At 40.6% G+C, this 25,246-nt stretch overlaps 2 protein-coding genes across 4 annotated transcripts; both read right to left on the bottom strand.

Annotated features, from left to right (window-relative positions):
- Positions 1 to 581: 581 nt before the first annotated feature.
- LOC116388943 (glycine receptor subunit alpha-4-like) lies at positions 582 to 8,789 on the bottom strand. The gene is made up of 8 exons (XM_031857286.1): positions 8,160 to 8,789; positions 6,187 to 6,410; positions 5,125 to 5,207; positions 4,895 to 5,032; positions 4,583 to 4,797; positions 2,988 to 3,146; positions 2,343 to 2,438; positions 582 to 2,240 (listed from the first exon to the last, which is right to left on the bottom strand). Exons 1-8 carry the CDS (start codon positions 8,322 to 8,324, stop codon positions 1,971 to 1,973), a joined length of 1,350 nt encoding a protein of 449 aa, XP_031713146.1. The 5' UTR covers positions 8,325 to 8,789; the 3' UTR covers positions 582 to 1,970.
- A 1,716-nt stretch (positions 8,790 to 10,505) lies between these two features.
- On the bottom strand, positions 10,506 to 22,915 carry aifm1 (apoptosis inducing factor mitochondrion associated 1). Of its 3 annotated transcripts, XM_031857283.1 has the most exons (21): positions 22,437 to 22,915; positions 20,991 to 21,121; positions 20,781 to 20,901; positions 20,650 to 20,673; positions 20,195 to 20,308; positions 18,686 to 18,757; positions 18,512 to 18,583; positions 18,352 to 18,423; positions 17,675 to 17,793; positions 17,436 to 17,566; positions 17,100 to 17,190; positions 16,856 to 16,940; positions 16,701 to 16,777; positions 16,128 to 16,236; positions 15,929 to 16,036; positions 15,723 to 15,811; positions 15,506 to 15,646; positions 14,902 to 15,044; positions 12,191 to 12,315; positions 11,903 to 12,093; positions 10,506 to 11,817 (listed from the first exon to the last, which is right to left on the bottom strand). In XM_031857283.1, exons 1-21 carry the CDS (start codon positions 22,522 to 22,524, stop codon positions 11,746 to 11,748), a joined length of 2,175 nt encoding a protein of 724 aa, XP_031713143.1. In that variant the 5' UTR covers positions 22,525 to 22,915; the 3' UTR covers positions 10,506 to 11,745. The 3 variants fall into 3 exon arrangements, with proteins under 3 accessions (XP_031713143.1, XP_031713144.1, XP_031713145.1); XM_031857284.1 differs by lacking the exon at positions 18,352 to 18,423 and having other exon boundaries at positions 22,437 to 22,914; XM_031857285.1 differs by lacking the exons at positions 18,352 to 18,423; positions 18,512 to 18,583; positions 18,686 to 18,757 and having other exon boundaries at positions 22,437 to 22,911.
- Between the last annotated feature and the right edge of the window lie 2,331 nt (positions 22,916 to 25,246).

The following is a 25,246-nucleotide window of genomic DNA, read 5'->3' as shown; positions in this document are numbered from 1 at the left end:
AGACGTGATTTAAAAATAGAAACTTATTGAAATTTACAATAAAATATAAAAATATTGAAAGCTACATACAGGTAATTCATTTAGCAGGTGCTGTATAAGATTCATAGTTGAGACTGGTAAAGATGAGCTTAATGTAACAGAATAAATTAGTAAGATAAAGATGTATTTAGAATTTTTCAAGACAAAATGTGATGTTATGTGAAACACATTCTTTGTAATTATATATGTACTATATCCCCTTCAACAACTATATAAAGTTCACAATCTTTAGTAAAAAATCATTTCATTGTCATCAAACTATTTTTTTTAACTTAGCCTTGATGTCTGCAAATACTTTAACGGTCCAATATTAAGGATACTGTAATAATTTCCTCACCATTTATCAATTTATGTTTCACACAGACACAGAAGTGCTGATGTATGCACTGCAGCTCCTACTGTATATATGCATGGGCCAGCAAATAAAATATGAATATGACAGCTTCATTTTATAACATGATTTATATTTAAAATGAGACTGTTTCTAGAGATGGTCCCAGTCTAGACATGCGTACAAATAAATACTTAAGTTGCAATATGTTAAAAACCCGCACAGTGTGAAGTACTGAGCTCATTTTGCACTTTTACCTCATAAAATGGAGTGAGGATTGAAAATAATCTTAATAGAGGAAAGTATTAGGTGGAAGAAAAATGGAGTGAGAGCTACTTAATTGCTGGTCTCTGGCCTTTAGAAAATGTCATAGTTTGAAAATTTGAATATCACAGCTGATCATTAAGTGTAATCCTTTGATTTAGATCCGGGCATGCTGTTACAGAGGAAAACATGTTTTCTCATATTATATATAGGGATACAATGATAATTTAAAAACGGTCATAAATAACAAAGCTCACACTATGATGCAGTCAGTATTTCAAATTGAAGTATTTCTTTATTTTATATTGACCCGACAAACAATTTTGGGGATAAATTTGTTTCTAGAAACAAAACAAAAGAAATACAGAGAAAATGTATTCTGTGTGTGTAACTTAGTTGGACCTTGTTAAACATCAATTACACACCCATTGTGCCGGCCTCGGGAGAACTTGGTACAAGTTAAACAATATGTTTTGATAATTGTTCTATTGTACCCGTTACAATATAAATATCTGGTCAAATGCAGGTTTGAAACTGAAGACTTGAAATTGAGATAGATTTGGTTGATGAATGATAAAAAAAAGATGTACTACATTTGGCTATGTGTGTGCAATGCCATCATATCACATATCTAATAATAATAATAATAGTCACATCTAATGTAATCTTTTCACTTCTTCAAATATCACATTTAAATTTAGGAAACAGCTTTTTCCAGTCCTTATTACAGACAGGCTTCCTGTTGGAGGGTTTGAAATGTGAACTGTTAAAATGTGTTGGATAAAATAGTTATGTTTTAAAAAATTATTGCATTCAAGCTGAGATTTCTGCGGCCTCCAGAGAAAATAAATATGTTTTTGCCGGTAAAGAATCAGTGAATAACACGGCGGAGTTGCTGCTGTTGCAAGGTGTAATCCCTGATTGAGGTGACTTATGCCATCTATGAAACCTGTGGCTCTGGACACTGTTGACCATGGCACCAGTAAAATGAATATTAAAAAGTAAAAATGTAGGCCTGGTTAGGATCTGCAACAATAAAGCTACAATAAAAAAAAAGTGAGCTGATATACTTAAGAAGCTGACTGCACACATATTGTACACTGAGGTGGAATGCATAAAGCATCAGTTCTGAGAAAAAGTGCATTTCTTTGGAAGTATTCAAAAATGAAAAGAAACTGATGGACTCTTCGATGTCATGGAATCTCCCAATGGCACTGGACATGCAGTCACAACGCATCTTGCATGGCACAGCTGAGGACTCTCAGCCTTTTAAATGTTTTAATGAAGAGAGCAGAATTAATAGGTATCCAGTGTCTGTACAGTCCTCGTTGTATTGTCACAGCGTGGCTAGAAGGTCTTCATGTCGTAGAACTTTGTAGGTAAGCCAGTAGAGAACATTAAACATGAGGAAACTCATGGGGAAAAGAGCTCGGGCGATGGTATCAATCCTTTTTGCCCGATCCACAAAGCGCTTGCGGATATCATAGAAACCTAAGCCAGGAGGTAAATCGGCAAAGACCGGTGCATCCATTTCCGGTACACCTCCTGCTGACATTCCAAGTCCAAAACTCTGGAAGAGTAAACCCTGCTGTGCCAGCTCCTCCTCCTGGAAGGAAAAATACAGCACAGCATAACAATCTGCTCTCAAAAGAGAACCACACAGCTTTACTGACGCCAGTGTTAAACAGAACAAGGCGACAGTACATACCCTGGCACAGGCAGTGCACTGCTGGGCTGTGTTGCCATGAGGAGCATTGTTTCCCGACATGTTTTTTCCTTTCACCTTGCTGTCACCGCTTCCCTGCTGATGGAGAAAACGCAACACATAAATGTAATCATCAAACAGACTGCATCACAACCCTGACAAAACTCCTGCGTGATGCATGTGTGTTTCAGATCTTCATCAGCAAGCAATCATCATCAAATGAATACAAGTCTGAAATGAATTTGAAATGAGACAAATTTCAGTGGCACTGCATGATCCCAAACTAATAAATAAATACATATATAAGGATTCAAGCAGATGTTTTTTGTATTGTGTTATAAATGTTACAAGGTATTAATAAATCCTGTAGCTGCTGTCACAACGCTTCATTTAAGAAACACTTTATATGCAAAGCTAGTTTGGCCGACTTTTTCCTCCCTTGTTTTTCTCTCCACATGTGAGGCAGCAAGATGTTGAGAACAATAGAACAAGATGATGGCTTGAATTTGTTACAGGTCAGTGCTGTTCTGCATTTCCCGGCTGGAGTGCAACACACACACACAGCTGAGTTGCGGTGCTCGTGCATTGGGATCTAGGGAATAGCAGGTGACAGTCGCCCGAGGGGCTGAGTGGGTTGGTTGCACTCACGGTTCTCTGCCGGTGTTGCTCTTTGAGCTTCTTCCTCAGTCTGAAGAACTCCTTGTGCTGCCGTGAAACAAAATTAACGGCTGCATACTCCAGCAGTGCAGCAAACACGAAAAGAAGACACACGGCCATCCAGATGTCTATGGCTTTCACGTAGGACACCTGTGACACAGTGAGAATGAAATCAGTGAAACCACTCGGTCAACATTAGTGTTCATGCCATGTTAGGCAGTGACATGAAAGACATGGAATTAAAAACTCTGCGTCAACAGCAACATATTACATTAAGTTTTACTTTATTTAACAACTACATTGAACAAAACCACACTGTATATACAAGGTATGTCAAAAAAGGAAGGCCTAGTATGAAATGTCAGTAAAAATGGAAAAAAAGTCATGGTATATTATGTTTTTATAATGTAATAAAGTGATAGTACAGTATGCTGTAAAAAGTAAACAAATATCATAGTATGTCCCAAAACGTATGCCGTAAACAGTCATGAAAAAGTCATAGTATAGTACGTCCATGTTTTAGTGTCAAATGTCAGAAAAATAGTCATAGCTGTTAAAAGGTCATTAAATATTCATGGTATAGCACTCCCTAAAAAGGTAATAATATAGTATGTCATGAATAAGTAATACAAAAAATATATTATAGTATGCCATAAAAAATGTCATAGTATGGAATGTGGTTAAAATGTCACTAAAAAGCCAATGTATAGTATGCCATCAAAAGAAGTATTTAAGTATTTCGTAAGGAGTCATGAGTCGAAGTGCAGTAAGCCATGGAAAAAAAAAAGTAATATTACAGTCTGTCAAAAATGTTGTAGAAATGTCATAAAATAATACGTCATAAAAGTCATAACAAATGTCATAGTATAGTGCGTTGGAAAAATGTCGTAAAAAATTCATAGTATAGTATAAATGTCATAATAAATCATAGTACTGTACTGTATGTCGTGAAAATGTGAGAAAAAGTAATTGTAGAGTAAGCTAGAAAAGAATCATAGTACAGTGTGTCCTAAAAGTGTCCGTAAAATCTACAGTATAGTATTTCTTACATAAGTCATAGTATAGTATGTTGAAAAGTCATAACAAAGTCAAAGTATAGTATGTCGAAAAAAGTAGAAAAAAGTCATAGTATAGTATGTCGAAAAAAGTAGAAAAAAGTCATAGTATAGTATGTCGAAAAAAGTAGAAAAAAGTCATAGTATAGTATGTCGAAAAAAAGCCATAAAAAAAACAACAGGCCGCACAAATGTCAACGGCTGTGAAAGAGGTCGTTTCATTTCACACCACTAGTGAGACATTGGTTGAGCTACCTCACTAGGTGCATAAGGTTGCCTACCCTTGTTACAGTATGTTGTAAATAACATCATAAAAAAGTCACGGCAGAACAGCATAGTATGACAAAAAGTATACTATACAGACCATCTAGTGATGGGATCACACCAGCCGCAATGCCAGATTGGGCCAGGGGCACAAAGAGGCGCATTTTCTCAGAGCACACCCGTCTTGGAACTCAAACTCACTGTTGTGGCCGGTAAGAGTGACTGACTTGTATGTCTTACTGTAAAGTGTCACAAACCGTGACTTACCTTTGGCAGGGAGGCCCTGGAGCCAGAGCTCTGTGTCGTCATGGTGAGCACCGTGGTGATCCCCAGTCCCACTCTGGCCGGAGCCGCGTCCATGTTGATCCAGAACGACACCCAGGACAGGATGACGGTGAGCAGGCTCGGTATGTACATCTGGATCAGGTAGTAGCCCATTTGACGCTCCAGGTAGAATTTGACCTCAATGCAGGTGAATTTACCTAACCACAGGAGGAGATACGGGTGCAAACTGACAGTCTTATTAGAAGTTTATTGACAGTATCTATCAAGGATGTTCCTTGGCAGGTCGTCGTGTACCTGTGTTGTAGTGCTTGGTGCAGTAGCCGAGGCCTTTCTCCTCTTTCAGCACAAACTGAGGGAGCGTCAGATCATCGGCCACCTGCACTGCTCCCACATCCAGCCATTCAAAAATGAGATCATTCATGGTGTAGCCAACTAGAAGAAAGACAGAGAGAAGGTGTACTGTACGCGATGAGAACAACATCCGTTTGTAGCGTTTTCAAGCCTGCCTTCAAAGATTAACTCACAGCTTTCGAGCTGCATTGTACACGTCTGGCTGTCCATGGGGAAGTTTTTCAGATCCATGGGACAGGAAAGGGTAAGCGTCAGCCTGGAACACAGAGACAGCAACACCATAAAGGAATGGGGTGTTTAATGATAAAGTCATACCCTCACACACCAACTCATGAGTGGAGAAACCTACAGCACCGTCTCCTGCTTATGTGTCACTGAACCCCATCGAGCAGCTCTACCTATCTGACAACAATCCAATTGGCTTTTTGTAACCAGTGTGATGCTAACTTCCAGATTGTCCTGCAAAAATACGTCATCCCTGCATCACTCTATTCTCTGAGTTTCTGTTGCAGACACTGCTTTTATTTTTGTTGAAACATAATGTCTTTCGCTGCTCATTTTTAAGGACCCCTCTTCTCTTTATTCCAGCAAGGACAAAGTTAAGAATCTCACACAAATGAGAGATACTGCGGATGCAAATGATCTTGATTCAGTGTCATCCACTAGATATAGTGGCTAGCTATCTGTGCGTAAGTGAATGAGGGCATACATCTTTTTGTTGTTGTTGTTTCTAACTTTAGGACCCTGTTTTTTAAAAATAGTTGTGTTGGTTGCTAGCTGTAACTCTTGGCACTTCCAGTGTGATCCCCTTAGTTTTAGGGGGTTACTTTTAAGGTTCCGTGACCAGAGAAGCAACCGATCATTTAGTTCATGCTTAACATATTTGCTAATACGGCTTTACATTGCTTCATCTTGCTTATATTGTAATGAAAACCATTACGCTACAATTCCCCCCTGCTTTAGTGCCACACTGCTGACCTGATTCTGTCTTAGCCTGCAGTTATTATTTTCAGTGGGTGTTGGACAATACAGTGACAACTGAACTGAACTGGAGTGAAACAAACATGTTGCAGGACCGTATACTCAGAGGTTAAGACTACAACTCATAGAGCTAGAAGTTCATCTTCAGTTAGCAACGTGACAAACCATGGAACTGGATTTGTAATGTCTGATAGAGGTACATCTTGGTGCATTATTTAGCAAAATTAGCACTTAAAAAAAAAAAAACAGATCACCTGATGCTGTAGAGGACATTTCCATTCTGGAATATACGAAGCAGTTTGTTGTCTGTTGTAACCTCGTGAAAGCTTGCTCCCTTTTCATTTGCAAAGAACAGGTCAGGTTTCCAAATGGAGTCCAACATAGAGGGGTCCAGGTCCAGAGAGTCATCCGGGTACTCTTTATATGCCAGTCGAGGGTCACTCCACTGCTGTCGCAGAAATACATTGAGCCGGTAGTCCTAAAGTTTGGAGTTAAGTCGTAATTGAAAGTTAGAATAGTTATAAACAAAATATATAGCCACAAGTGGCAATTGTGCCATGGTAGATATCATAATGAGATGTTAGAAGTACGGTGGTCCTGAGAGAGCTCAACGCACTGCAAATGAACAAACCACAAGCGAATGGACAAGGTGTCCTTTCGAGAAACCTTGAGATGGCCAAGATCACCTAAACAGCAATAAATGACATCGCAAGAGACGCATGAACCCGCAGCGTGTCCCAGCAGGCGAGGAGCAGCGTGCGAGCGCACGAACTCTGTGTGACCAAAAATAAATAAATAAATAAACACTGACAAAGAGACTTGAGTGCTCATAACCTGAATGACAGAAAACTCCACTTACAATTTCATCACTTAAAATGTGATGGCTCTCTCCCTAGAGGTATTTTCAAAAAAAAAACATGTCCAACTCTAAATACTTACCATGGGCTGCATAAATAAAGGATTCCCCTTATTTAACCGAGACAGAGAGATGAGAAAATCATAGCTGATCTTAAGTAATGAACTTACAAAATGGTGTTTGCAGTCATCAATTAGTCATAATCTAACAACAGTATGTTTGGGCATCATGAGTAGTGCTTCCAAACAGAGAGAGAAGCGCCAAAAACACTTCCAATCATTGACCACCAAAGGGTCCGATGCGTCCGATAAATGTGCTTACTTTTTACTTTCTTTTTACTACCACTACATTCATTTGACAGCTTTAGTTATTAGTTACTTTCCAGATTCATATTATTGTTGATTGTATTATTACAAAATGTAATCAACAAATACATGATGATACATGATTGTGGATAGAGCTACCCAGCCAGCAGTATATAAGGTAGTTTAAATCAGCCATATCTTTCCTGCTGCACCATAAGTGATGTTTATGCATGGATGCATCAATTATAATCTAATCATATAGAAACGAAATGGGCCGTTCTAATTGCTACTTTTACTTTTGTTACTTTAAGTATGTTGTGATGCTAATACTTATGTACTTTCACTGAAGTAAAATATTGAATGCAAGATATAGTCGTAACAGAGTATGTTTACACTGCTGTATTGCTATTTTTTTATGAAGTCGTAATCTGTATTTCTACTTTTTTAGTGAAAGAATAGCAAAGTAAAAGATGTGAGTACTTCTTCAACCACTGGTGAGACATGATACTCAACTTCTGTGACAGGAATCAGTTGCACACAATAAATACAACAACCTGTCACAAAATAACAATAACATGAAAATGATATTGGACGATAATATAACTATGAAACTGTCTACTACAGACACCTGAATACTTTTTGAGGCATCGTTTTTACAGTATTTTCTGACAAAGTCCTTGCAGGGTACCGGTTTAAACCTAACTTTCCCTTGCCACCACCATAGTCAGAAGGTGTAAGCGGTTACGTGAAAGAACAGGTCGACTTCATCTAAAACCTGATTGTAGAAAACCTGTGAAAGTGTGAAGCTTTTACTTTACTAATGTCCATATCATAAGACTAAATTTGATATCTTTCAGATAATTGTAATGTATATTAGCCTGAGGACCTGAAATGCGACTTGTAGCCACATTTGTTGCTGAATTGTTTGCATATGATGCAGCGACACCTTAAAGTCACAGTGCAGACAAACAGTCAAAAGATGTGTTATATTCTTCACACTGTATTTAGACAGTCAAAGTTTGACATCCAACAACCAGATGTTAAATGCAGATGTTCACATTCTTACCATAGTTGTTTCAGTGATGGATCCGAAGCTGTTGATGAAGATGTTGCAGGTGACATTGACAGGAGGACCTGGCAGAACACACATCATAGTCACAGTGGATTCTATGTGATCTGAGGGGATCACATGACGTATTGAAGCCAGTAAAGAGCAGAAACAAAATGACATCTGCTTGCCCTCTTCGTAACGTGCCACGCTCTGTCCTGATGAACAGACGTATTAATAAAGATAACCAGCATGTGATTGAGTTGTCATTTCCAGTATTGTCCTTCTGTCGACCACCGGAACTTTAAATATTTCAGGGTTTCCTTAGAGGCAATAATTTATTGATTCTCCTTTAGTTACATTAGTGTATTTAAAGATAATCACACGTGATTTACCTAGCATGCACTGACAAAGATGTTGAGCAAGAATGAAATATATATGGAATGCGACCACAGAGACTGAGGGAGGAGTATGTAGGAGAGTGTCTGCTGGCTTCACTCAGATCAAGATTGGACTGAAATGGGCTGAAATGGGCCTGTGGGGTAAGTGCACATTTCTGACAAATATGAAAGAGAAGTCCGTGTATAAACATCATAACCTACGGCTGTGGGTCGGCATAAAAAACGGTAACAACGCGTTACAAAAAGGCTTCCTGTGTGAAAACATCATAGCCTGCAGGACCTCTTACTTCTGACCCATCTGTGAATGATTTGTGCTACTTCAATGCCCAAATTGGTATGCAAATCGCACTTTCCCCACACCTGTCCTGACCGAGGAGATCCTCCCACTGCACACCACAGTGTGTGTTTACCTTTGAAGTTTGGTCTGATGCGAGCGTCATAGCCAGATGTGCGTCCCATCAGCTTGTCCAGAAAGTCAGATGGAGAGGGGGGGTTAGCTGCCCTGCTGGGGAGCTTCGTCTCCTTACAGAGCACAGACCTGCCAGGTGACAGGACAGTCTACACTGGATGCACTGATATTCTCTTCATGCAATATTTAAAACCTCCAATTCCTCTTCAGGAAAGCGTTTATGTAATTTGTACTAAAGGTTTACAATAAATATCGTTTTAGCTGGAAAGGTGTTTTACTGGTTGGCAACACATTTTGCCATTTAAAAGGCGACATATACAGAGTATACATAACAGGATTCAGATTAGATGTATTTAACCATTTAGTATTTAACATTTTTATACAAAGACACAGTTCAAATTATACAGGAAATTACTTTGGCACACATCTTGTTACCTTAAATCAAACACAAGCTTCTTTTCTTTTGTTGAATCAATCCTGCATCTCATATTAATGCACACTTTCACTTAATTGGTTTAATTTAATTATAGATGAAACATATTTAATGCATCCAATTCCAAGAGAACAGTCACGCTGATGTGCCCTTTGGTCAAAGAACCACAGAGATCATCTAATGTCTTACATTATACATTTCAAATCTTTTTAAATTAATAAAAGAAATTGACATTTTCAAACAAACATGCATTTACAAGACATTACAATGGCCAAACAGCAAATTACAGATTTCTCCAAGAAATAGTACAAACTTGAAATAGTCTCTTACCTGCCTTGAAGAAACATGACAGATGACGTCCACAGCATACACGCGATGTGGAATAGCATTCTTAGTTAGTAGAAAAACAACATGTAATATACCAATGGAGGGAGGAAGAAGTGGAAAAGAAAAGAAAAGCAGAGATGCAGGAAACTTGTTGTTGCTCCTCCAGCCAGGCTCTGTCTTGTGGACTCAGCGGAGCCTCCCTCCCTCTCTGTAAGTGTAAAATACAGGAAGCTGCTGCTGTATTATTCAAAATGCCTGTGTGGACGACTTCAAGCTTCATCTCTTTTTTATGGCCATATGCATGTTCAAAGAATTACTGCAAGAATTTAAAGAGACACGACCGTTTCCAAAGCAGAGTGGCCCACACTGCTCTTCCTCATGGCATCAGATTAGCAGTGGTATTTACTTTCTGCTGAAAATAGACATATTCAAATAAATATGTTAAGACAAAAAAATACATTCTTAAATAAGGCATCATGTTTTCAAATCCATTAAGAATTTCAACCACTCTTTCACTGCCGGTAAAGATGTTTTTGACCCTAAAATTAGAACATTCACAGAAATTTAAGTGACAGCGATAGCTTCCACGTTGGCCGTTTTGTTGCAAAAAAAAAAAGAAAGAAAGAAAGCCATTACTACCAGTATATGATGTCCAATAGAGTAAATGTGTTTCCCATCTTTAAGAGAGATCTGATCATTTAAATCTAAACCGAATTGCCTAAAATGGTGAGCAATCCTACAAGACTGCAGATTGAAGACAAAGGATAGAAGCAGACGGGTGAAACACAAGACTGTTGCATTCAAGAAGGAAACGAATCTCCCATTTATTCAAGTGTAACATGTTTGTGTCAGTGTCAGTATACACATCCCAGAGGTTATTTATCTTTAGCAGAGCCGTCCAACGTTTCTGGTCGAATTACTTCATCTTCAAAATCGCCAAGCAAATTCAAATATAAATGTGGAAGCTCATGTTTATTCCTCCACACAGAGCGGGGAGGCAGTTCAGCCATTTACCCATGCAAAATTGATGTCAAAGAAAGCGATGGGACGTTATGGCTGCACGTGTTCTGCCTCACTCGAAAAAAAAAAGGCCGTGCCACACATCGCTCCGGAGCCCACAGTGTCAAGTAGGATAAGAAATGTGTGAGAATACAGAACATGAACGCAATCCTAATAACAAGAAGCCCACAGCAGAAGGAAAAAAAACCCATTGCTTCTGCATGCTTGAACATTTTTACCTCCGGACAGGATTAAGTAGGCCAAGCTTCATCTTAATGTTGTTCTTGTTGGAGTGCACATTGACTCTGCTTAATTTGATCGTACTTGTACACACTGTAAAGTGTACTTGTCAGATGCCCTTTATACAAGCCTGCCTGTGCCCAGTGCTTTTAGCTGAGGTTAGACCTGTAACATACCTCATTTAAAAAAAAAAAAGAAAAAAAAAAAAAAAAAAAAAAAAAAAGGTCCAACGACTGTAGATCGCATGTATGAGCGAAGCAGTGCACAGTGACTGGAACGCTTCGGGACAGATGAGCTCAACCACACAAGACTTTAACAACCATCACAGCTCAGAATGGAGGTCAGGATACATGTCGTCATCAGTGATAATATCTGGGAGCAAAAATGATAATAATTGGATCACTCCCACTTTTAAAAATAGCCTTTATTGCAGCTTCTCTCACGACAAGCTGCTCTGATCACAGAGGAAAACAATAATCCACGCTCAGCACGTTTTTCAGCCTGGTGTGGACAAGCAGAAGGATGATCACATCTGGACTGTGATTTTCAAAAACACGAGCAAAACGGTGGATGAGACAAGCGAGACAAGTTTTCCTAGATGGACAACAAAAAAAAGAAACAAACGAAACAGGTGCAGCAGATACAAACTCCAAATTTGAAAAATATCTCAGACATCATTTACATGAATCCTCCTGTTTTGTGTGTATGATCAGTTGCGTCTTAAACACAAAGGCTGCCAGAGTTCAGTCCTCACATGAAGCTCCGCTCTCATAATAAGTGCCGGCCGCCGCCACCTTAATCGTCATGGATGTTGAACAGTTTGGCCACTTCATTCAGATCTGCGTGTTCCTCTCCATCCTTGATAATCTACAAAAAAACATTTACAATAACCAAATCTATATTTTACATCCTTACTTTGAAACAAACTCTTTTTCCCTACGGAGTCACGTACCTTCCTCGCGATGGGCATCCTGTTGAACACGTTCCACAGGATGATGCCCACCACCACTTTGTCTCTCAGGTAGAAGATGACTCCTTTTCCGTACTCGTCTTTCTGCTGCACCATGGCGGGAGCAGACGTCGAAGAGGCCACTGCGCTGGTAGCCGTGTCCTCGGTTTCACTCTCTGACCGGATCCCAGTTCCTGCAATAAATGGAACACGGAAGACTAAATCTGAGCCTCGGTCCTCAAATTCGCCGTTTATTTTTTGCTTTGTAGGATAAAAGAATGTCATTAGTACCTGACTTCTCAGTAGCAGCTCTGGGTGTATCCTTGGCTGTGGCTTTGGCAAACACTCCTACTGTTGGTAGGCTGCTGTCAACGATCCCAATAGCCTCGTAGCCGACATCAGGTCCCAGGTCACTCCTGTGAGACACCATGAGATTAGAGATTAGAAAGCATGTTGAGGGAATAATTACATTCAAGGCTCTCAGAGCAAGAAGCTTTCTTTCTTCACTGATTTCTATTTCCACTGATTTACAAGAGCTTCTAGTGCAAAATGGAATTAAAGAATAACTTCTAAAACATACTTTATTTCAAACCAATGGCTTTTTCCCCCACATCCTAATGAAATTGTTAATGGATTTAAGCCGATATTGATCTCTATAAAACAGATATCTGCATAGGATTACAGGATCTGTAGGCAACGGGACAAGATTTTGGTATCTGAAGTGGTCTGGATTCAGTTTGTGGTCCGAGTAGTATTGACCAATCACAGGCTTTGGTGCCATGCAGTTAAACAGTCCATGTTGAGAGCAAAAGAGGTGGAATGCATCGGCCAAAACACAATCTCGAAAACCCATCGCCTATCGTCTGATGACGATTTAGTTTATTTACTTTTTATTATTTATTTATCTGAATTCAAAATTCTGTTGAAAGTAGTTTGCTGAAGTTTATCCTCCAATGTGAAGTGCAGCAACTTCTGCATAACATCGTGTGTGTGTGTGCACCTCACACACAAATACACACAAAACAAACAAGGCCGAGAGGGCACTTGCTAGTTGTGAACGCCAGTGACCCCCACCCCCTCCGATGAGTGTCAAGCTGAAGTGATGTCACAGTGGAATGACCTTAACAAACGACATGCTGTGGTAGTCCTGCCCAGAGAGCTTGTACACCTTGTGTGGCATCACTTAGAAACATACAAATCAGGATTCTTTTGGAAACGTGTTGGACCTTTTTCAGTGTTACTGTTGAAGGCTTTTAGTAAGACAGTAGCAGCTGCTAGCAGCACTTGAAACTATTAAAGTAAAAGTAAATTAATCGTGACTTTTACCATTTGAAATATGTTTGATGTATGTGTATATATGCAGTATTAGCTTAACACGGTTTGTTTGGTACTGCGTGTCACACTCGGACAAGTCTTGTTCTGAAATCTCGCGTCGCATCAACATTATGTCAAAATCAGCAAAGTATTCAGCCATGACACTGAAAATCAGTCTGCTGTGTGTGTACTTCTGTTGTTTTCCCATACAGTTTCTGACCACAGAGATGCACTCAGCTGTGTTTTCACTTGCGGCCCCTACCGTCCTGTGGCTGGTTAAGGGTAGTTAGTGACGAGTCAGCAAGCGGTCAATATCAGCATAAAACCGCCAATAACGGGTCCTTGAGCATGATGCGGCCATAACTGGCCACCCATAATATGGTGGGCCGTCAGGGCCAGCTAAGCCTTCTCTGCTGGCCTAAACAGAATCTCAAAGTTATAGCTATTTTATAATTTAACAATAATAAAGATTCAGCCCCTATTTCTCTATGCTATGCTATCCTGAGGACATCATAGCAAAGCCGGCCGGCGAACGGCGAAAGCCGGCCCCAGCAATATTTTGTTATTGTTCCGGGTTCAAAAGGTCACACATCCCGTTGTCTGTTACGTGAGCGCAGTCCACCGAAAACATTATATTTCCCACAATTTAAGCTTCTGCATTTTCCAAATGCACTAGTATTATTCAAACGTATTGTTCGGTTCGTAAGCCTCGTACCAAACGGTTTAATACGAATATGTGTATTGTTACACCAATAGAAACAAATAACCGTAGCTCAGTAGGACAGCACAGTAGGCCCAGGTATAAAATGCACAGCCCGCCACTGCCTTTCGATAATGTTGACACCTATTAGAACAATCTGAGACAATCGGTGGCAAAAACAAAGACTGTTAGTGGACCTAAATTGACGGTGCGCAATTGCCCAATAGGATTATATTGCAGCCAGTGATCGGCTGCAGCATTTTCGCTCAATACTGGAAATACTGTTGAAAAATACAGAAGCTACCCCTTAAATATAAAACAAATGGACGACCTCAAAACGAACTAAGTGACCAGTGCTGCCGAATTATGATATAGCAACATATCATCTGAGTCACAATAGTTTGTCTCCTGTGTTTGTTTGTTTGCAATGAAGCCATGTTGACAGCAGTGGGCCGTATTTCACCAGCTGTTAAAAACAAGCAGACACCGCATTCATCTGTGTAATGCGGGCCGCATGCCACACGCTGGTTGAAGTTTTTTGGCAAGGCCCTGAATATCTGGTCGAGTGATGTTTTTGAAAGAGTTATTAAACGTATGACGGACTTGAAGAACGCAGCCCTCTGCTGGAAACTCCTGCCCTAATGTCCTCTAAAGGCAGTTCAAATATTTTAGAACTTAATGGCATTCAAGACTACAACGCAATCATGCATGCACCTCTGGATTCTAAAAGGATTCAATCTGAGTCATTTTGCAGGATTGTACATGCTGCCCCAGTGCCCACTTATTTAAATGTAGTCGATGAATGTGGACCTGTGCGATCAACAATTCAGACTGTCCGTCGCTTTCACAAACATGTTCCCTTCATTTCCACTTTAAGCTGGCTCAATAGCTTGCGGCTCTCATTTGCCAAACGGTTTGAATTTGTGACGCATGAAAACCTTGAATTAGCATCACAAGCAGGAAACAGGAAGTACCCCCAAGTACCCACCAGAACATGGACTGATGCCAGTAGGGTTTGTTGGCTCCCGTCATGTTCTCTCCCGCTAGCCTTCCGCTCACGACGGCGTGATCGTGGTGCTCCACTCGTCTGCGGCCCAGTCGGATGTCATAGAAGCACGCAGCATCTCCTGCCTGGATCCACACAGAAGGGATCGAGGATGGATTAACATGTCTAACTACACTACGCCATATTACAAGTCTACAGGTGCATTGCTTCTGGACCAGGACCCGGGTTTACCTCAAGGGGGCATTAGAATAAAAGATATGACTGAAAGAACAAGCTTTCATAAACATACATTTATGAAAGCTCGTATGCGGCTCACCTCGACCAGTCAACATTGTAATACTTTTTTAATCAACTCATTAAAAGTTGGTTGCCATGTTTACATGAATATAAGTTTGTCCTATTGGAATAACAAGGGTGAGTCACATCACCAAGAACCGTCGACTCAATGAAAGTTCTGCCACAACTAGTGACAAATTTCCCTAAATTAAGAACATATGCACTTTCATTTCCAAAGCCTGTTTCAGCACGGCATGAACCCGTTGACTGTTGTTGGAACATATCCACTACCTCATGAACATGAACCTACCACCCAAATATTGGATCTGGCTTGCAGCTCTGCATTGACTCGAAAGCCACCGAAGTCAGAGTCCACCTCCAGACCTGCTGACTTGGCAAGGTCGACATTGGGCTCCAGGCCAACGGCTGCAACAATGTGGTCCGTTTTCACCTACGAGGCACAAGATAAATCAATCACTAACGAGTCATTTCCTGAATCGCACTTGAGAAAAGAAACGTGGACCTACCAATCGGCCATCCTTCAGTTGGATTTCTAATTTGTCATCCTTGCACACCACAGATTTCACCAGCGCTTCAGAGATAACTTTCACACCCTCTGGAAGACAAAATTAAGAATATGTAATAAACGAAGAAATGAGATAAAAAAAAAAAAAACTCCTTCGAGGGATGTTCAGCTAGATATGAAAGTTCAGACGTGTTAGAGCTCATTAACCTCTCTTGACTTTTTCTGTCGTCCAGTTGCTCAGATACTCGGGCAACACTTTCCCCATGTTGCCCTTCTCAGGGAACATCTGTATCACCTCCAGGTCACACTCAGTTGCTGAAAAAGAAAAGGAGAAAGAGGCTGAGCATTATTCTGTTAAAGTAGTATCATCTATTCTTCATTCTCTCATCTGGTCCAGTAGTCTTACATCTCCTGCCGAGGGCACAGGCCAGCTCGCTGCCCAGGAAGCCGCCCCCAATGATTGTGATGGACTTGACGTTTCTGGAGACCTTATCTAAGGATTTGAAGTCCTCGACCTGTGGAGGGAAACAACATTTAAATCAAATTGACTCTTTTTGTTAAGGTAGTGATACGTCACACATTGAAATGGCCACATGAGTGTGGTGACTTGTCTGTGCAACAATGAAGGGATTGTGATGAATGAATCATAAGGACAGTGAACCAACAAAAGTAAACATTGCACACATTTAATACCATTGGAGTTACTGCAAAGTAACGTGTTGTTTTTATGATTTTAGCATAAAAGGTAAACTTTGCATTTTTGAGACAAAGCTTTGCAATTCTGACCTATTCCAGAGAGGTGGGATGAACATTCAGAAAGCTTGTATAACTTAACCAAACAACTTTTTCCAGAGTCAAAAATATTGTCATCTAAATATCTCCATGATGTCACACCTTTACTCTTCCAGGGCTTTGTACTAACAGCCAGAAATTCCAAAACATAAAGAAGGCCATCGCCCCCTTGTGGCTAAACACTGACCTTGCGGAACAACGTGGTCTTCTTCATCACCTCCTCTCCGGCTCTTTCAATGACCTGTAGATTTCTTGGCGCACCACCTGAAAGCAAACCGTTCAAATCAGCTTCCACCGAGTTTAAACCACACACGGCAACACACGCATCTCAAGGAGGCTTACCTGTAGCAATCAAACACTTGTCGTAGGAAATCTCAGTGTCATCGTCAAGCGTTATTTTGTTACCCCTCACATCCATGTGAACCACCTAAAACGGATTAAATAATGTACTGTTGTCAAACATCTCAATACAGTCAAAAAGTATATTTACATCAGCCAATGAAATTCCTCACTTCTGGTATATGAATACTACTATTGTTTACAGTGCATAATCAGGACATCAGCACATTGTGGCGTCTAAACCAACCTTTCTGCCGGAGAGAACTGCCACTCCACCGTTTTCTGCACCATCCAATTCTTCTGCATTAATGTAGAATGATGGCGGCTGGAAGTAGATACTGACGAATAAACACAAAAGTATTACAAATCTTTCAACATTTTTCTTACAAAATGAAAAACAGCAACAGAACCTATCATTTTGTAATGAAGCAAATAAAGAGATGTCACAGGACAACTGTCTAACTCAATGTAATGACCACTTATCCTAGCAGAGAGACAACTGTTGAGACACATTGTAAGAAAGGCACCGAGAGACAGAAAGAGTTGAATAAACCAGAAGCACAGTACATGAAGCTAAACACACCTCCTTTCCTTTCCATTCCACTGTTTGAAGCGCAGTGTTTCCGTCACACTGGGATCGTCAGAGAACCACAGTTCCTTAGAAAGAGGCGGCCTCATGTATGGAGGGACTAGCTCATCAGTCACAATCAACACCTGGTAGCAACAAGTCAAAGAAAGGCAGATGCAGTACGTGAGGACGACACACGAATGTAACAGAGAAAGTCAAGGTGCAGCAAGATGGATGATGCACTGAATGCTGACCTTGGCACCAGGGTCTCTGGCTCGAATGGACCGGGCCGCAGCGAAAGAGGCGGTGCCTCCACCGATAAGGAGGTAGGGTGTGTGTGAGGGGAGCTTGAGAGAGGCAGGTGAGGAGTCTCCTGGAGTTTGTATGAGAGAGCGACAGCAAGCCAGAGAGTGTGAGAGTAAAAGAGAGACAGAGAAAGAGAGACAGAGAGTGAGAGTAAAAGAGAGACAGAGACAGAGAAAGAGAGACAGAGAGAGAGAGACAGAGAGTGAGAGTAAAAGAGAGACAGAGACAGAGAAAGAGAGACAGAGAAAGAGAGACAGAGAGTGAGAGTAAAAGAGAGACAGAGACAGAGAAAGAGAGAGAAAGGCAAAAAGCAGGAGAAAGAGACAAAGTCAGTGCATGATCTTGGATGCTCATCAGCACCCATGACTTACACAAACACACCTGAAAGGAGGAAATGGAAAAAGAAATGACATCTTTCATGCGAGTGAGATTAACCATTATCATTACCCGAACCCAAACAATGTGATAAAGACATAAAAAGGCGGGAAAGCTGTAATGAGGAAAAAAATTAAAAATTATTAATAGAAAAAAAAAGGAGAAACGGTGTTTGAAATTAACAAAATGGGAAAAAGTATCGGTGTGGGCCCGCCTCTCCTCTCCAGCCGAGGCTGGACTCTGGTCTTACCACTCTCTGCCACAACCTCCGGCTGAGGCTCGGTTGGCTCTGCTGAGGGGCTTTCTGCTGCTGCTGCAGGTTCTGTTAGAACCGGAGTTAGACCAGTTATGACACATTAAACCCTCGGATGTGGTAAATGTACATCGCCATGCACGGACTGAGTGCTTACCACTCTCCGCAACAGGTGCAGGGGCCGGCTCTGTGAGCTCAGCTGGGGACGGCTCAGAGGGGGCTGGTGGTTCTGGTAGTATAGTGGTAAAAGTTACAAGTTAACCTTGGAAGTGCACTACAATTGAATGAGTGAATGAATTAGATCAGAGTATCCTTTCTTCTCAAACCTTACCCTCCTCAACCACAGCTGCAGCAGGTGGTTCTGCTGCCTCCTCTGGGGAAGCTTCTACCACCGGCTCAGCTGCTGTTGAGGGAATCCAAACTACGGGTTTAGTTAGAACTCTTGAAGAGATTATCTAAGGGGAGGATAATCAGGATCCATGCATTTCCTCGGCTTCACTTTAGGAACATTCTGCGGAGCATGCAAACTAAACACAAGAACACGTGGAAGCTGCCCAAATGATGCGTAACATCTGCAGAGACATACATACTGTACACCAGCTGAGCGTAGTGTTGTAAACTCATTTTTACTCGCGCTTGTGTTATCACACTGATATTCACCAGGGACCGTTCAGTTTGAAGACTTCCTATGAAACAGCTGTGAAGACTTTGTGTATCTTAGTTTGAAGTTAAGAAATCAAATTCACTTCAAAAGGGCAGCTTCCAGTTATGAACAATAATATCATATTAGTGGAAAATAAACATCTTGAGTGCTATGACAGGACAAAGTTTCACAAAGTTTGACAAACTCAGAAAATGTCAAAAACCATGCTAGGTCACAAATATGACAAAGCACACCAGGAGCCAAGATATTTGGAGGAAACAGTGACGACTCCAACGACTGTGGAGCTACAACAGGAACATTTGGAATTCAGGGTGGAAGTGAGTGTGCGAGTGTCCACAGTTGTACTGAAACTGGAAAAGGTTAATGTAGGTTAGAGGACGCAAAATAAATGGAACGTATACAGAACACACGGAGCGCGACACGCGCATCACCAAATACCAGACGGTGAAGGAAAAACGAACGCATGCAACAAGAGGAGAAAGTCACAGTTTATGCAGTAAAAAGCTTCTGGAGATAAACAATACAAGTTCTGATTCCAGAGGGCCTCGTGTGTAAAACATGCCATCACCATGAAAGTGCATCTTTAACATATTACATATGTGGGACAACTGTGAGCAAAGAGTGTAATGAGGCAAGAAAAGACAGGTTTTTGTTCATATTCTAGATTTTGTTCAAACCACATGTATGTGCTGTTTGAGACCAAAATAAATCATTGAGAATTGCATATGTTATTGCCATTGCCTGTGAATTTTGTCATTTTTGATGTTCCCCCCCCCCCCCCCCCAAAAACAAATTCCTTCGTGGTGGGGAAATGACAAAAATTACTGTGGCAAAAAAAGTGTGCACTTCTTAAAATTCAGCCAAAATATTTGACAGAACTTAAAGAGCACATACATAATCTGAAATGTAAACAAAAACCTTTGTCTGATTCGACACAGGTGTGTTTTGCAGCCTGCTTTTTTTGCACTAACCTGAGTTTACCACTTGGCGTCACCATTTCTGACACCTCACTTCTCTTTCAAGTATAGTGTGTGTGTACAAAGTGGGACAGTACACATAATTCCAGATCAAATACGCTTTGAAGTTATTTTTTTCCTCTCACTTTTTGGTTCAAGCACACGGTTTATACAGGAGGCACATGTTATGCATGCATGTATAGAAAAGTATGTAGACAACCTGGGGGGGGTTCAGTTGTTTCAACGGGGGCCAGTACTTCAGCATCGGGGGCCGGGGGGCTCGGCTCTTCTGGTGAAGATGCTGGTGCTGCTTGAGGTTCTGGCTCAGGGACGGCTGGTTCATCAATCAGAAAGAGAACAGGATTTAAAGCAATATACCACTCATTTAAATACAGTTTAACCGTGCACAACAGAATAACCGTTAACTATGATTTAAAAACAAAAACCTTTCAGTCAACAGAGTGTCACTTACAGGCATTTGACCTCACGCAAGAACATTTTCATATTCTTATCCTAACATTCTCTTATGTTGTAGCTGATGTTTGTAGCATATGCATAGCTCCTTGCTCACTGTGGTGAATATATCCCGGTTAAGTGTTCCTACCTATTAACTTATTAACAGAGTTGGAGTTTGATCTATAAATATCTACTCAAAAGGAGAAGGGAATCACTCACCCGCTGTTTCAATGGCTTCCACAGCTAAAACAAAACAAAATACAAAACCACATCAGTGAAACTCTTAATTGATCGAAACTAAAAATGCCGTGGCTCTGATAGAAATCTCTTTAGACTTGTAACCTGCTCACCGGGAGGCTCTAACTGGATGAGTGCGGCTGGTTGTTCTGCGGCTTGTTTACTTGGTCGGGATGAAATTTCATCGATACGGTCCTGATATCTTTGGCTGTCTCCCTTGACAGTTAGGTACGCCTGTGAAAACAGAAAAGTGTGAACCACCTGCAACTAATTACTTCTGATTTTCAATACACGTGCTGTGTTGTTATGACGGACTGACTCACATAAACTCCACCGCCGACGCAGGTTGCTGCAACCAGAAGAACGTACAGCTGGTTTTCTCTGCCTCCCCCTGCAGGCCCTGTGGACATGTGAGCTGCAGGTACACATGTTGGTATCCTGCCACTGTTTAACCCTGAACACAAAGACAAATAACAAACATTTGGATTGGTCAAAATTGCACTAATTTCAGTCGAACACCCTTGATGTTGGTCACAAAAGTAATCCAAAGACAGGTCAGTCGCAGCTGCAGTACATCTACACGCCATGCATTACGATACACACACACATGATTAATACACTGAACTGAGACTTGTAGTTTTTTGCTAACATTTCTTATTCTTAGGCTGGAGATGCATTTTGTTTATGTTGATCAGGCTTAGTTGCAGCTATCTGACTGACAATGCCACTTGATCAAATGATATATTCATTGTTCATAACATCTCACTTTGCTATATGGCTAGACGCCAACAACAATGAGGCCACATGTAACAAGCGTGACGCTACATTTCCTTTCTATGGTAACTATAACATGTGTATGAAGGTGACTGCTACATTCCTGGCAGGGATTGTTAAAGAAGAACCAGTTACACTTTCTAAAAGCATGAATTGTTTGTGTAAATGCTGCTGAACATGCCTGCTGACAATGAAAACACGTCTTACTCCAAGATCTTAAATGCAAGCATATTATGCTGATGTCAAAGATAATATTACATCTCTACAAGTCAGCATAAGCTTGACATTCCCCAAAATGAAGTGTGGCACATTTTGCTGCCATGTCTGCTTGTAAATTGGGTAAATGAAAGAAAGGGCGCGCACACAATGCGAGTTGAGTTTTGAGACTTGAATCCACATTATGATCAACCTCTGTCGTGAACTACATTACTGTAATAACTCCCCACCGCTTCCTTAAGTACACCAATCAAAAGTACACTATGCAGAGGGACACAGTTGCACATACTGTACTTTCAATCTCAGGGTCACAGGAGACTGAAAAATCCCCGTGATCCCAAATCTATTCCGGCCTATGTAAGCAAGTCCGACGGGATAGAGACTATGGCGTAACACCATTAAAAACAGCACTGTATCAAAAACATGTGTCAGTGACACCCGTTTATTTCTCATTCACTAACGTTGCTTTCCGTCAATGCTCAGACGAGAGCTACAACCAATGTCGTGCCTTACGGTCCGAGCTGACCTAACGTTAGTTATCGAAACGTCATTGACTTCTCTGCATGTTGCCAGTTCCTAGTTTGCGCAGTTAACGTTAGCTTTGAAACAGCCATTCGAAGGTCATGATACCTATACTGGGCCATTAAAAGACACCCCGCGCAGTTTAACAAACTGTCCTCATTGTGCGATATTATGCTACAAGCAATGCGTGTTTCAATTGAGGCAAGCTAGCAAGAAGACGCAGAGTTACTCTGTCTTACGTAAGTTACTTAACTTACCTGGTCGTCTCACATTCTGCCGGCACACAGTTGAGGAGGATCTAGCTAGTGGTGCAAGCTTTTTCCATACAGTTCTACATTTCAGCATTGTGGCTCGACTCCGCTGTAACGGCTCCCAGTTAACTAGCCGATCTGTCGGACACAAACACTAGCTAGTTACCGTTAATTAAGTCCTACAGCCAGCACGCACTGACAGACGCGTTACGAGCCAAGGCCACACACAGGAGACAGGTCATACGTTTCAGGGGAGTCATGGGTAATTGTAAAGACTCTTTGAATGTGTGAGAGTGATCACCCCTAGAAAACTAAGTAGCACAACGGCATTGGAAGAAAGATGGCGTCGCTGATGATATCAATGACAGTGTTGACCGTGACTTGACGTTTTTTTGTTGTTATTTTTGAGTTATGACGGATCATAGTATTTATTTTCTTATCCTATACGTTGTTAACGCGTGTGTTATTTCAGATTCAAACTCTGTATTAAATGCTGTTACATCGAGTCTCAGCCGCTCAAATCTTTCCTTCAAGACTCTTTGGTAACGGTCATGATCCCAGTTCTTCTTCTTGACATTTCTACAGTTTACATGCAGCCACAATGTACTACTGCTGCCCCCTACAGTACATTTAAGATGCAGTACGTTTTAACTATAGAGACGGAGAATAAAGAACAGGTATGTTTCGGAGAAGATAGAGATAAAACATGAGGTTGTGTAAATACATGATTCATGTAAAACACATGGAAACATAATGAGGATTTACTCAAAATATTGTATCCAAAACACATGAGGTAATAGAAAAATAGAATTGGTTTTACATAGTGTGTACATATTATATATATTAATATTGTTTTCAGTTGGGTCTAACAATCACTTCCACATAAACTTGACTGTTGACTGTTGATAGCCAATCACAAGAGCTGTTATCGTGTTCTTGCAGTTGACTGCCTTTAAAAAAAATGGAGGAAGGCTCCAAGAGCTCAACAGGACCTCTGTTGTCCAAATGAAGTTACTGCAAGCCAACCTCCTCAGTTAGGAAATGAGTCCTTTGCTTTCTTGTACAGTACATGATCAATGTCCACATAATTGGGCTGTTGTTCTTGGTGTGGGCCAGGCCTATTTTTTCCCAATTAAGGGACACCTTAATTCAACAGCATACAATGGCATTGTAACATTGCACTTTCAACTTTGAAGCAAAAGTTTTGGGAAGACCGTTTCCTGATTCATCATGAAAACATCCCCTGACGCAAACCAAAGTCCAAGAAATAGTTTTCTGAATTGTAGGTGTATGAACTTGACTGGCCTACACAGAGCCCCGACCTCAACCCCATCCAACAGTGGGTGAGAGCATATATCTGCACTCTGCATTCTACAATTTTTTGGGGGGGAGCCTTCCCAGAGGAGTGGAGGCTCTTGATGTAAGATCAACAGTCACATATGTGTGGGAGTCCACATACATTTGATCACATTGTGTATCTTGAGACACTTCCTCAGACCTCACTATCATGTAATAAATAATCAACTGTAACCTTTCGGCTGTGCATTTACTTCACCATGTCACAATACTTCTGCCAGAAGTTAACACTCACGCCATCAATGGTAATGGATTCACAGTTATCCATACTGCTGATCTCTGCGAAAAATCATTGCGCTAACTTCCTGGCAAGTGAATCAGCCATCATGGTACTTGTGTTTCCTTGAAGCAACGATCATTTAAGTTTGGCAGTATTACATTTTACAGGCTGCATGAAGTTCCAGTCTTGTTCACACACCACACACTTTGTTTTTACATGTATCAAAGCACTCAATTGCCATCATTAAATGTGTCATACAAAATGAGTTCACAGCAGGTTCCTTGTATCTTGCACACAGTTCACATTTGTAGATCAGCTAACATCTAGAAAGGGTCTTTGCTATTTCATTTTCCCTACAGCCTTGCTGGTGAGAATAAGATCAAAGCATGTTAAACTTGTGCTAAGAGGTGGTGCTTTATCTTTCACTCCATGTTACTCAAATCATTAAAATGTCAGTGAGTATAAATTTATTCTAGGGGTCTGAAACCAAGATCTGTTTATGTTTACTAGGATACTACCAGCGCTTACATTGCAGGACCCATGGGTACTTACGGCAGAGTTTCAGAATGAGGTTTTAAAGGGCCCCGAAGAAGCCATGGTACAAGTAAACTGATAAATATAGTCATTTAGATATGGGCCGGTGCTAGGGATGCTAGGGATGGGATAGGGATGCTCCTTAAGGGAATGCTGTGCTCCTTCATTCCCTGCAGTGTCGCTATGCCCTGCCAGGTCTTTGTGTCTTTGATAAATAAAGTCTTTGGTCTGAGACACAAGTACATATTTTAATGTACGGTATCTATTTCAACAACATCAGTACAAACACTTAACCATTCAGGAAGTTCATTGGAATAATACTTTACAATGCAAAATATACTTTTATTTGAAATAAAAACATCAACACCAGAAATCTCAATAAAAGGGAAAACTTTGTTTTCTTCTTTTTTTTAAAGGAGTTATTATCATTTATTTTTTATTTTCTTCAGTTTAGCTACTGTTCTGTCGCCTCAGACAATGGGAGGAATTGTCTAACTGTCAGACAATCTTTAATTTGTTAATTTATTCATGCATTTATTATGTCGTTTATTCTTTTCAAAATAATCCCCCTTTATTTGAGGTTATATGAAGGAAGGGATTATTGAAAGGAATATTTAACAAATACTGCAGCTTGGATGAAAAATAAAAACAATACTGAATTGGAAAAAAATAAAAAAATAAATAAAAAAAAAAAAAACAAAAAAAA

Source organism: Anarrhichthys ocellatus, unplaced genomic scaffold (assembly GCF_004355925.1).
Source record: "Anarrhichthys ocellatus isolate YVR2014 unplaced genomic scaffold, GSC_Weel_1.0 scaffold18, whole genome shotgun sequence".
NCBI classification, from domain to species: domain Eukaryota; kingdom Metazoa; phylum Chordata; class Actinopteri; order Perciformes; family Anarhichadidae; genus Anarrhichthys; species Anarrhichthys ocellatus.
This window is presented reverse-complemented; position numbering and strand designations above follow the sequence as displayed.